Source organism: Dermacentor andersoni, chromosome 6, assembly GCF_023375885.2.
Source record: "Dermacentor andersoni chromosome 6, qqDerAnde1_hic_scaffold, whole genome shotgun sequence".
Lineage (NCBI taxonomy): Eukaryota > Metazoa > Arthropoda > Arachnida > Ixodida > Ixodidae > Dermacentor > Dermacentor andersoni.
In genome coordinates this window covers 67,527,305-67,539,510 of record NC_092819.1, presented here as the reverse complement: position 1 = coordinate 67,539,510, position 12,206 = coordinate 67,527,305, and the positions used below count along the sequence as shown (strand labels likewise).

The following is a 12,206-nucleotide window of genomic DNA, read 5'->3' as shown; positions in this document are numbered from 1 at the left end:
TAGTTATCCACGCTTATTTTGTAACAAATTTTGACCAAGTACGACCAAATTGTGACCATATTTTGAACTCATGCTCGAGCGTCTATCTACACATAATTGACAGTTGCTTAAGTATCCTTACGTGATTTGAATGTGAAAGCATTACGACATCTCTAATTGTTTGGTTACGACGTGACGTCATACATTGTCACGTGTCCTTTACAACTCTACCTTAATCCACCTTGCACTAATTTGTGCCAACCTTAATCGAACTTAATCCGCTTTAATTCACCGTAATCCAGCTTCCTCTAACTGTACCAACCTTAATCCACTTTAATCAATCTTAATCCACTTTCATTCACCTTCATTGACTTTATTTCACCTTAATTAACTTTACTCCACCTTAAGTCACTTTAGTCGAAGTTGTTCTAACTTTAATTCTGCATTACTAGTGACGTCATACAAGACGCTGATGATGTCACTTCATGATTTTTCTTATCACTTGTAGTGACGTCATACAAGACGCTGATGATGTCACTTCATGATTTTTCTTACCACTTGTTGCGGACAACGCCGGCTTTTCTGCCTTGTGGGACGTGTAATTATTTCGTATCAAGAAAGGGCCGTTTCTCGTGTATGCACTCGATGTCTTCGTGCAGGATTGCACTGATGCACGCCGCATAAAACGAATATTTGTTTTTGTTTTGTGCATTATACGTGGTCAAGAAACGTATACTACCTGACCTGGGTAATGTTCACTAGACATTACTAAATGACAATATACGCGGTATGTATGTAAGCTTGTTACAAACATCATTTGATAAATTCTATCGGCCGTCTATTTCTTAAGGGAAAGCAACATACTTTAGGCGCTTATAGATATCTCTGGTGAAAGCGTATGCCTGCCTGTGAGGTCTAGTACATGTTGCTCTTCGACTAGGCATTAGGACCTAATCCGTACATCGCAGAGACATTGGTGGTTTACTGGGAAGGAGATGATTTCCTGGGCGCTTGAACGTGGTAATTGTGTTTATGCTGCTTCTTGCACAATGTTCATATGCAAATGGATACAAATGTGAAAAAACAAGAATAAAATACTGAAGAGAGAGAGAGAGCCTAAAGGATAACGCGTAGAATTAAATATACCTGTATGTGCTGTCACAGGCATTACCCTATAAGTACAGTATAACGTATAACATTTATATAAGTTACATATATGTGTAAGTTAAACAAAACAGATGCGTGTAAGTTTTGGCACGTAAATCCCCAGAATTTAATCTTGCTTGTAATCTCATTCTTCACGAAAGTTGGTCCACGGCCAAAACATCGAATTAAACGTTTTTTTAAATGTGTTAATATTAAAAATGTCAAAGTAGAAAGAAGTGCATGTGCGTGGATTGTGGGAAGCCGGTCATGTGGTAGAGGTATAGAGCTTAGGAGATCGTATGTATGTATGTATGTATGTATGTATGTATGTATGTATGTATGTATGTATGTATGTATGTATGTATGTATGTATGTATGTATGTATGTATGTATGTATGACGGTGGTCTGCTCCGGACCACTCTCAGGTGCACTTCTGCACTTCACTCTTCGTATACAGACAATATATGTGTCGAGCGAGCTACTGAAACATACTTCGCAATGTGATAAACGCGGTTTAAATCATTGATCCAGTACTTCAAGGAGGTGCGACGTCATGCTAATGCATTACTCTCGCATTTACCACTATATCGTCAGTGGATATGCTTTTCTTTTTAACGCGAGAGCGTTAAGGAGCTCGTGTCGCAGAAAAGCCGGTGTCGTCGGCGTTGGACGTGAGCGAAAAATCCCGGAAGGCAATTCATAAATAAACTTGCAAGATGGGCTGGGTGGGAATCGAACCAGGGTCTCCAGAGACGGAGACGCTTCCACTTAGCCATGAGTTCGATGGTACAAAGCGGGACAAAAGTGCTCTAGTGAATGCGGTGTTGCCTTAGAAACGTGCCGTGGAAAGATATACTAGGGTGCATATCGGTAATTATGAGCATGTAAATTACAGAAGTCGCAGTTAAACAAGTAGCGAAGTACGTTTCGGCTACATTTCTTCCGCGCTTGGCGCACACGCAGAGCCATCTTGCGATAAACACAGAAGACCCCCTCCTCACTATGTACGGCGCTGCCCCGACAGGTGGCGCGCCACTCGCCCGCTTCTCCCTTTCGTCTCGTTTGAGCGCATTGGGGTCGACGCAAGAGCATGCCGAGCGAATGAGTGGGCGGTGCGAACGGGGTGCGACAACACTATCGCGTTCCACTCTTGAAGGCGAAGCTTAAGTGTCCCCCAATTTTCTATTCTTTACGTGCACCAGCGCTTCTTCGTGGAGCCCCAGTTGACGCCTGCCAGTGTGGAATATTATTTAAATTCATTAATAATTACATTAACGGGTGCTTTCAAGGGTACGAGTGGCAAAATTAATTATTTTGCATGCAGACTAAACTGAACGCCGATCGCAATGTTAGATCTGTAATTGCAGCGTGGAAATTCAGATAGAGGTATTATTTATGTATATATATAGGAAAAGGCGTCACTGGTGTAGTAAAGGGGAAGATAGAAATTTATTAGAAGGGAATGGCTTATAGGCGGTTGTCCAAAACCAGTACGTATATTTTGTAGCTATGGATGTATGCTCAGCGTCGGAATAAGGAAAAACATATATAAAAGGGAGATGAGACGCGATGGCAATCTCGGAGGCCATGCATCAATGCACAAATTCAGTCACCGTGAGTGCGTCTGTTTGCACAATGGCGCCACTTTTCAACGCGCGCTATAGCTGGAAACGAAATTACTCCTTCACGCAAAACAAAGTTAGCAGAAGAGCTTAAAATGGGAATACCAGGCAATACAATGGTGTATACAAGCAAGACCACTCTCCCTGCGCGGCTTTTCGGTTACGTGACGGTACACGCAGCAATGTTTCCCCGTCTATAGTGACACCACATGTCATTCTTGCACCACTTTCAGAGCCAGAGTTAAAACACATTTCCTTGTTTATGAATCGATACAAGCACGCTCGTTTCCGTCAATAGGACAGACGAGATCTTCTCATTCCCACCACAATCCGAACACATGTTCCGAGAGTCGCCATAATTAAGGCTCTGATATTATTTACTGCTACACCGCCATCCTACGTTGCTTGCTTCCTTTCCAAATAATACGCAACGTCTCCGTCCGCTGCAGTATTTCTCGCCGTGGCAGCCGATGTGGTACGTACGCCGACGCCACCACTTCCAGATATGTTGCGCGATAGCCCAGTTGCTGTAGAGAGAGAGAGAGAGAGAAAAACAGGCGAGAGCGAAAGGCGGCTGGCGAAGCCGCCGTCAAGTTTCCGCACGTGCAAGCTCGCAGTGACGTCATGCGTTTTGACGGAACCTCCTCGGGCCTTTTTTTCTTAATTCATCAACGGCGAAGATTGAGTGCGCATTGTATATGCTAAAGGAGCCGTAAACAGAACGTACGAGACTTCCTATAAGCTTTACTGCGTCACTATGGCGAGAATACGGTACTTTCAAATCAATGACGTACGTCCCAGTGCCAGCGCTGGGGTTTCGGTGCGCGAAATAAAAGAAAATAAATTTGGCCTTCATGTTCTTCTCTAGTAATCAATCTCTTACCGCGAGCTCAACGTGAATAGAGTCTCGAAAGAATACCTTATTAGTACGAACTGTTTTAGTGTTTGTTTTTAGTTTGCCATGAATTGCCGGAGGGGCGTGAGTAAAAATTATTTAATAATTTATTTAAACAATCAAATTATGGAGTCTTACGCGCCAGAACCACGCTCTGGTTATGAAACATGACTTAGAGGGGGAGGGATTGCGGATTATTTTTTAACCTGCGTTACGCGGGCACTTCGACGGTCCTCGAACGAACTTTCTTACAATCGAAGCACACGAGCATTTTCACATTTCGCCCTCATCGAAATGCGGCCGCCACGGCCGTGATTGCACCCGCAACCTCTAGCTCTGCTGCGCAACTGCGGACGGGAGTTGGATCCCCTGTGGCGTTGGCGGGCGAAGTTTCGTTCTTCTTTACATAGCCTCCGAGAATGCGCGCGCTCGTAGCGCACAATCTCGGGGGACATGTTCGTTTTTATTTCCAGAATACGATCAGGGGTAGGAAATGACTAGAGCGAGTACGATGGCGTAACTGAAAGGACGAATAACAACGAGTCAATTGTTGAACTTTCAACATCTGTCGCATAAAGAAAAAAAAAAAAGACTGCAGACTTGTGTCACCTTGCAGAATCACAACCGAAAATTCCAGCGAAGATGTTTCCTTCGAACAGTTGGAATAATAATTTTAACTGCCTGTAATTAAATCACATACCTTAAAACGTTGTCCCCATATGACTGGTGCGTTTGGAACCCTCCAGCATGATGTATATAACGCACTCGGGCACTTGGTATGTTTAAATTTTTTTTTTTACAAACGCAGTGATTCATCAGCGCTCATTTTGCTTTGCGAGAATATCGGCCATCATATTCCCCTCATTTGCACTAGCTGTGAGCTTGTTGGCATTTGCAGTTCCCCATCCGTCGTGGTTGCTTAGTGGCTTTGTTGTTACGCTGCTAAGCCCGAGGTCTCGGGTTCAAATATTGGCCGCGGCATACCAATTTCGATGGGGGCGAAATGCAAAAAACACCCGTACACAGCCCACTGAGGGCACGTTGAAGAACCCAGGTAGTCATAATAATATGGATTCTCCCACTACGGCATCCCTCATAATCATATCGGCGTTTTGGGGACTGAAACCCCAGAATTTCTTTTTTTTTCTTCTTTTTTACAGTTTCCCCAGGCTATAGCATGGTAAATTCTGCGTTGTTCCCAAAGCACAGTTATCAGGCTCCGGACAGCCCGCATACGTAATTTACTGCTAAAGTCTGTAAATTGTCCACACACTTTGAACTTTGTTTGCACATCTTCTATAACGTGCCTCTAAATTAGGCAAATGTAAGCACTTTGTCCTTTGTAGTTCATCGACCACACCGTAGAAACCTACTGCTAATTTCGTATATAACGGGAAAATAAGCGAAAGAAAAAAAGGAGAGCTCACCAACAACTTGCCACGCTTATAGTCTAGTCAGGAAAGTTAAAGCTTCGTCACATATTGCATTGAACATGGCCCTTGTTTTCAGTAAACATATAAACTTATTGTAAAATAGACCTATTTCTGTTTAAAAGGAAGCATAGCTCATCATTAAGGGCAGTATGCCATTTCTGAACAATTGTTTAAAGTTTTAGCAAAGGCAGCATTTATTTCACACGCATGTATAGCTTTGCACAAACATTTAGCCTTCCCTCCATTTTCGCTAAATTTAGTCTCTTTGGCATTTGTTGTTTCGATACTATATGCCAGGGAAACGGGCTAAATTTCGGGCGCTTGTTTAACACTCGTAACGCTTCGGTGCGCTTGGATACGTAACTTATTGCAAACGCCACAATAAACCCATGCACCTATTTTGAACTTTGCCCGCCCGTAACCCACTACCTGGCGCTTGTTTTCATCGAACAGAAACAAGGTACCTCTTTTAGTTCACCGAGGACAGCGGGCGAACGTCGTTTATCTCGCATGGAAATGCCGCAAAAAACTGAGGATTTACGGATTTCTTGTAACGTACGCTACTGATTAAGAAAGTAAGGCTGAAATTTCGGGACACATTGCACTTAAGCTGCTCTTCATGCATGTTAACTACGAAGATTGTGTGATTCAGATGTCTTTCCGCAGTGCTGCTTGAAAACGTAGATAACGGCAACGTGACATTCGGGAGCACGTTTCCTTTCTTCAGATTATTCTAGCAAAAAGGCGTATTTGATCAGCACGCATTTGACTTCGAATACAGAGTGGCTATGCAGTGGTATGCATGTTTCGGCTAAGTAATATCTTTCGCTGGCACTTATGGGTCGGCGGCCGACAAAGTTTAGATTAGATTATGGGGTTTTACGTGCCATAACCACTTTCTGATTATGAGGCACGCCGTAGTGGAGGACTCCGGAAATTTCGACCACCTGGGGTTCTTTAACGTGCACCTAAATCTAAGTACACGGGTGCCGACAAAGTTTGGCGACACTCGTAAAACGCACTCGTAATGCTCCCGAGCACTTGCGTACCCAATGTATTGCGAACGTCGCAATCAATCCACACATTTCGAACTTTGCGTACGTTAGCCATAACCTGGTTTTATTTTCACATAACCAAGAGTTTTCTAATTTATCGAAGACACTGGAGAAGCCATTGCAAACCTGGTATTACGCATGAAAGTAAGGAAAAAAAAAACGATGGTTCGATAATTCTTTGTCGCGCCTCGATCTACTTAAACTACAAAAAAAAAATGAAAATTTCACCAGACATTGCACTTAGCGTTCCGACTAATTTCACTAAATTACAAGTTGGTGCCTTCTGCAGTTGCTTTAGTACTTTGGGAAATGTAGCGAAAAGTGGCAGTATATGTAACACTCTGGAACGCTTGAATAAGAAACTTTCGACAAAGGCTGTTTGAGCTGCAGAGATAAGACCTCTATTGTTCGTCGCGCACGACATGCTTGCTACGTCAACGAAATACAAGCAGCGCGCGCTTCGTGTAGTCGATCACCGAGGAGATTGGGGAACAGCAGCTACGTGACGCGTTCAAAAAATCGGGACAAGACGAGCGTTCAGCAATTATCTTTTGAACGCATAATTTCCCTAAACACTTCAATCTTTCGGAACAGGTCACCCGTAGAATGGCTCCCATTTGCTGCAAATATGAAATTTGTGCCATTTATGGTCAGCCTAAGGAAGCGAGAAACATTTTGTTTTCCATGTAACGCTTCTGTGTAGGCTAAGCACAATGTTCATTTAACCCCTAATTGACAGAAAATAAAAAGTCAGAATTTCCCTGCATATTGCGCTTAACAATCTCCACGTTCTCTCAAATTATAGATTTCGTGAGTAATTAAGTTTATTTCTGAAAAAACGTGAAGACGAGCAGATAACTTTCCGTGCGGTTCTAGTCGCAATAAGAGTTTCGCTGTAAAAAGAACAAAAAGACGGAAGCGTTTTTCAGAACTATTCTCGCTCTCTAACACACACAATTAAGATCTACAATGGCTTTCATCGCCTTACGATCGAGCGAGACATTTTGGCCCAGGACAGAAAGTAGCGCTTTCAGAAAAAATGGTCGATTGTCGATTACCCGCTAAATATAGTCGCGGCTAGCTGTTTCTCTTTCGAATACACAACGGTTACACGCAACGCGTGCATATGATCGATAAACATACTGCGGCATTGACCACAGTCCGGGTTGTCCGCGCGGCCAACAAGATGAACGCAGTATAAATGAAGAGCACGCCAAGTCTCATTTGTCTGTGCATCCACCGTGGTCATTGTAGTTTCTCTGGGTGTATACGTAGTGCGGATGACAGAGTCTATATCCCGGGTGTTTCAGCGAACGCTTTCAAATTTTTTTAAAGGTTGCCCGTGGCAGATAGCGCAATGCTAGTTCATGCGGCGGTCTACTCGAAGTGGCAAACACTACTTGCACAAAAAATGAACTGCGTAATCTACTAATTAATAAAAATGCACTAATGACGTTCTTTAGCTAATTCCCTCATGGCTCATATTGCAATTTACAAATTCTAGCCGCGGAGTTCGCAAGGCGGATCCACTTGAAACTAATTCTCAGGATGACACCAGTTTCGAGGTACTAATTCCCCAACTTTGCGGAAAAATGCATTGGCGTTGCAGGTACTTTTGTGCTTGAATGCACAAAACGACGTTTTCTTTTTAGCAAGTAACTGGAACGCCAGTGCATTTCTCCGCAAAGTTCGGGAATGAAATCTCGAAACTGCTGTGTCATCCTGAGAATTCGTTCCAAGTGGACACGCCTTGCGAACTCTACAACTAAAATTTGTAAATTGCAATATGGAACATAAGCCAATTAGTTAAATTAATTAGCGTATTTTTTGTTAATTCGTCGATTATATGCAGTTCAATTTTGTGTGCAAGTGATGTCCGCCACTTCGAGTAGACCGTCGCATGAACTACCATTGCGCTATCTGCCACAGACAACATTTAAAAAAATTTGAAAGTGTTCGCTGAAACACTCAGTATAGTGGTGGGTCCTCCACAAAGCCGTATGTGGTGGCACACAAAAATTGCGCACCCAGAAAACTGCGCACAAGATATCACGCATATGCTCGTTCTTTTCCGTCCACGTTTGCATCCGCTTTTAGTGGAAGAAAAGATAATAATAATAATAATAATAATAATAATAATAATAATAATAATAATAATAATAATAATAATAATAATAATAATAATAATAATAATAATTATACAGGGACGGGAACTCGGAAGAAATACAGGCTCGGCGGCGAAACATTAATATGCATCCGTGTTTACGTGGCGCAAATTGATGCCTTCATTGATGCCTTCAGGTAGCATGTATGGGTTTATTGACCAGTTGCCTTCACCCCAAAAGATCAGGTTCTCGTGACGCCTGCGGCAAAAAGGACGTTCCACGTCCGCCGCCAAGGTTTGTGAGTGGTGGCGCTGGCTAACACTCCCAGGGTTCTACCAGGGCACATAAATACCCAAGAAAGTGGGTGGTTAAACGGCACAGCTGTAGCTCAATTGGTAGAGGATCGCACGCGAAATGCGAAGGTTGTGGGTTCGGTTCCCACCTGCGGCAAGTTGTTGTTTCATCCACTTTAATTTCCATTAATTTATTGTTTCTCTATTAAATTTTCAAGCACAAGTAATTTCCCCTATGTTGTCTTTGGTGTCAGTGTTTGTTGGCTTGTTATGATATGACTATATATATATATATATATATATATATATATATATATATATATATATATATATATATATATATATATATATCTTTAACACTTTCCATCGACTCGTAACTATGGGGGGATTGAACTATAATATCTGCAACAAAGTTTGAGCTCAAAATAATTTTTTACGCTGCTTCGATAGATTTAAAAAAAGTATAATTTCGTCCCTTCGAAATGTATAACGTCTTTAACGGGCCCTTTAGAATTTCGGTAATTTCTTGCAGCTCCTAGCTGTTATGGGTAGTAGACAACTTCACCTGCGTTTTTGCAGCTTCGTTATTATCTGATTTTCAGTTTTCATTCGGCTGTTCTTTTACATTTCTCTCACCTGCGCGGCGCGCCCTATACGACTTTCATAATTTATTACTCCTCTGATTGCACCGCGCAATTGCAGAATTTCCAGTATGTTGCGCAAATTTAGTGCGCAATTTATTCAGGAGTATTTAATTCTGATTCGCGGCTTATAGTTAGTTTTCTTAGAACAAATTTCTTGCGAGTTCCAGGGTTTTGCAGATGTAGAATTCCGTATGTGTATCCACGGTGTCATGCCGGAGCGTGGATACACTTGCTCGCGTTCTAACGTGGTCTTGGTGTGCGTATCGCAGCCGTTACCGGGGATACCACGGAGGAGGGAAATGATAGGAGTTAGCATACCGCAGCGAGATTGAAGCCAGACCTGTCAGCCCAACACGTGATCGCACGTCAAAGTGCACGGCTGGTTTTACACCGTTCCCGCCCTGCAGGCACAGCCACGGAAGGGCAGCTGAAGAAGCGCGCACCGAATAAAAACTACTGGCGCAGCTACTGGGAACCAAACATCTCAGCAAATCTCGATTCTTGCTCCGTGATCGCGAAGCAAGAGGCCACGTGTCGGGCCACCACTGAGCAAATGTATGGGCTTCACGGAGCGTTCGATTTGTGAAGGCTGGCTCCGTGACGTAATGCTCCTATCTTTTTCCTTCCACCATGGATTGCTATGATTCTGGACATTGTCAAATTCCGCCATCTTTTCGAATTTGGTAATGGCTACATTTTGAGCCAATCAGAGAGAGGCTGCGATTGGCTCAAAATTCCGCCATTATCAGATTCGACAACATGGCGGAATTTAACAATGTCCACCCGTCGACGCGTGCAAAGTCTTATAAAGAAACATTTTTGCGAGTTCTTTTCACTGATGGCTCATAAATAATTCTACCACTCTCACCAGTATTCCTCTAACAATCGTGAAGGATATGCGAGGTTTTTAATTCTTTCTTTTTTGAAGAGCGAAAACATCTGGGCTCCATGAATCCAGCGTGCATAGCCGAAGCCCAGAGAAACGCATTACAGAGAGTCATGCGGCTTGTTGTTTTTAGCTTGTAATTTTTTGCTCTGTTTTAGTGCTGCCGGAACTGTGAATCTTTTGTAAGGGCGTATACCTTCTCGAATTAACAAAACATATTAACTAAACATGTTTCCCGATGCCGGAAAACGCGCGCTGTGTTTTCTACTGTTTCTCAGAATGTACTCGGCTATCAAAACATTTTGGCAGAGCGCCCACATATTCGCGTGACAAAGTCTACTTGGCGCGCGAATACCAGTTCGTGCGCTCAGGGCAGAAAACAGGCGCAGAATCGAAAACCGAAAGCTAACCTCCACCGCCTCCACCATGCGATTTCGAAATCAAAAGACTTACGTTGGAGATATTTTGTAACACAATGAAGCTTCAAAGTTATATTCCTTTCTTTCTTTTATTCAAAGCAAGACAATATAGAGGCTGCGTTACAGATGTGAACCAATAAGGACAACAAAAGCGAAACAGCGAAACTACCAACTGTCACGAAAGGCCGACATCAGTATGTATGCGTTGCACATGGCGCGGTGCTGCGAGCAGTTTCAGTTGTCGCGAAGTTTCCAAATTACGACTTGTTAATCGCGCTGCGCTCGACGGAAGATGTAGGGCTTTCGTGGCACCGTTTGTTCTCAGACTGCGACTAGCATGAGCTTGTCCTTTTAACGCTTGCGTTGTGCTCGCTGGCCGAACGGCGCCAACCGAACGGTGGCTGCTCGTTCCATGGGCCTTCTCTGTTCGTTTAGGATTGTGCATTGCGCTTCGCTTTGTACGTAGGCTCGCTGCGGCAAAGCGCGCGCTTTTTTCTCCGCTCGTGCGAGAGATGGATGACGATCGAAGGAGGGAGCACAAAGGCGCCGTAAAGCACGGCACTCACGACGACTCCGTGAATCGCAGGAGCAGTATGTTCGAGCTTCGGCTGGTGACGCTGGACCATTACCTCGCGGCCCCGTCGGCCCCGCTGGACCCTCTCGTCTCCAAGCTGGGCGGCTGGGAAGTCTGGCAGGTGCCCGTTTTGCGGATCTTCGGCGTAACGCCCGCAGGTAGGTTATTCTTTTTCGATCCGCCGTGTGTTCAAGTCCACGATTGCGATGTCATGTAGCACGGGCCGCTCGCAATCGGCATCGATGGCGGAGTGCGAGCGGTTGCGTGGCCCCGCGCTTTTGTTCGCCGTCCGCTGCTTGGCCGGCTCGCCGGGCCGACATTTGTTTGAAGAAACTTTCGTAGACGTCGACAGTGCTCTGGCGACGAATTCCCTGTTGCTGTCTCGTCCACTGCACGTGAGGCGAAGGTGAATGACCTGCGTTAAGATGGTGCGGGAGCTCTGAGTAGCGTTAGTTAGCTCTCGCTTTGAGCGCTGTTTCCTTTCTGGCAGCTACGGCTCTCGAAAAGTGAACGAGATATAAAGCGGTGTTCTAGGCGACGCCGAAGCTTGTAGCGCGCTTTACTAAATACGTGTTAAAGATAAGTGACCTGGATTTGGACTGGCTACTTCTGTAATGGATGCTACAAGTGCTGCGGATATAATGAAGCCAACTACGTTCGCCGCCAATGTTACTAATATGTGATTGTCGTAAAAATGAAAACGTCAAGATATTCGCATATTTTGTTGCAGCAGCGGTCGGACTATGCGGTTTAAGTTCTTGCGGGAGATTAGCGATATTAGTCATAGTGTTTGTTTATGCCTAAACCAATGGTAACCGGACGGTAGTTTGACGTTATTGCGTAGGGACACACTGCGATCGCTATACGGAGGCTATATCTTTATATGCAGTGAAGCAGATTTTACGGTCTGCAAAATAGGCACCAAAATCTGCACTTCAGTATTGCAGTGACAGTAAAATAGTTGCACTGTGTTTTGCTTAAATCTTGAGTAATTTCAGACAGAAATGCGGTGCGATCTGCTTGCAAAGGCAGAAAAACAACGAAATGGAACGGCTAACTTTTGTTCTGTCAAAGGCTTTGAACCTATTTCTCTAAACAATCCATCGATTTTCTTAAGGGGTCAGAGAGAACAAGTGCTGTACAAGGAGACTGTA

At 44.0% G+C, this 12,206-nt stretch overlaps 1 protein-coding gene across 3 annotated transcripts in view; it reads left to right on the top strand.

Annotated features, from left to right (window-relative positions):
* Positions 1 to 12,206, top strand: part of PolZ1 (DNA polymerase zeta catalytic subunit) — a 164,189-nt gene that overhangs the window by 18,000 nt on the left and 133,983 nt on the right. Inside the window, exon 2 of one of the 3 annotated variants that reach the window (XM_055066363.1) lies at positions 11,065 to 11,210. In XM_055066363.1, the coding sequence (XP_054922338.1) occupies positions 11,072 to 11,210 (139 nt within the window). In that variant the 5' untranslated portion in view covers positions 11,065 to 11,071. Of the gene's footprint in view, positions 1 to 10,573; positions 11,211 to 12,206 lie in introns of those variants that run through there. The other 2 variants (XM_055066364.2, XM_055066362.2) reach the window with 2 other exon arrangements.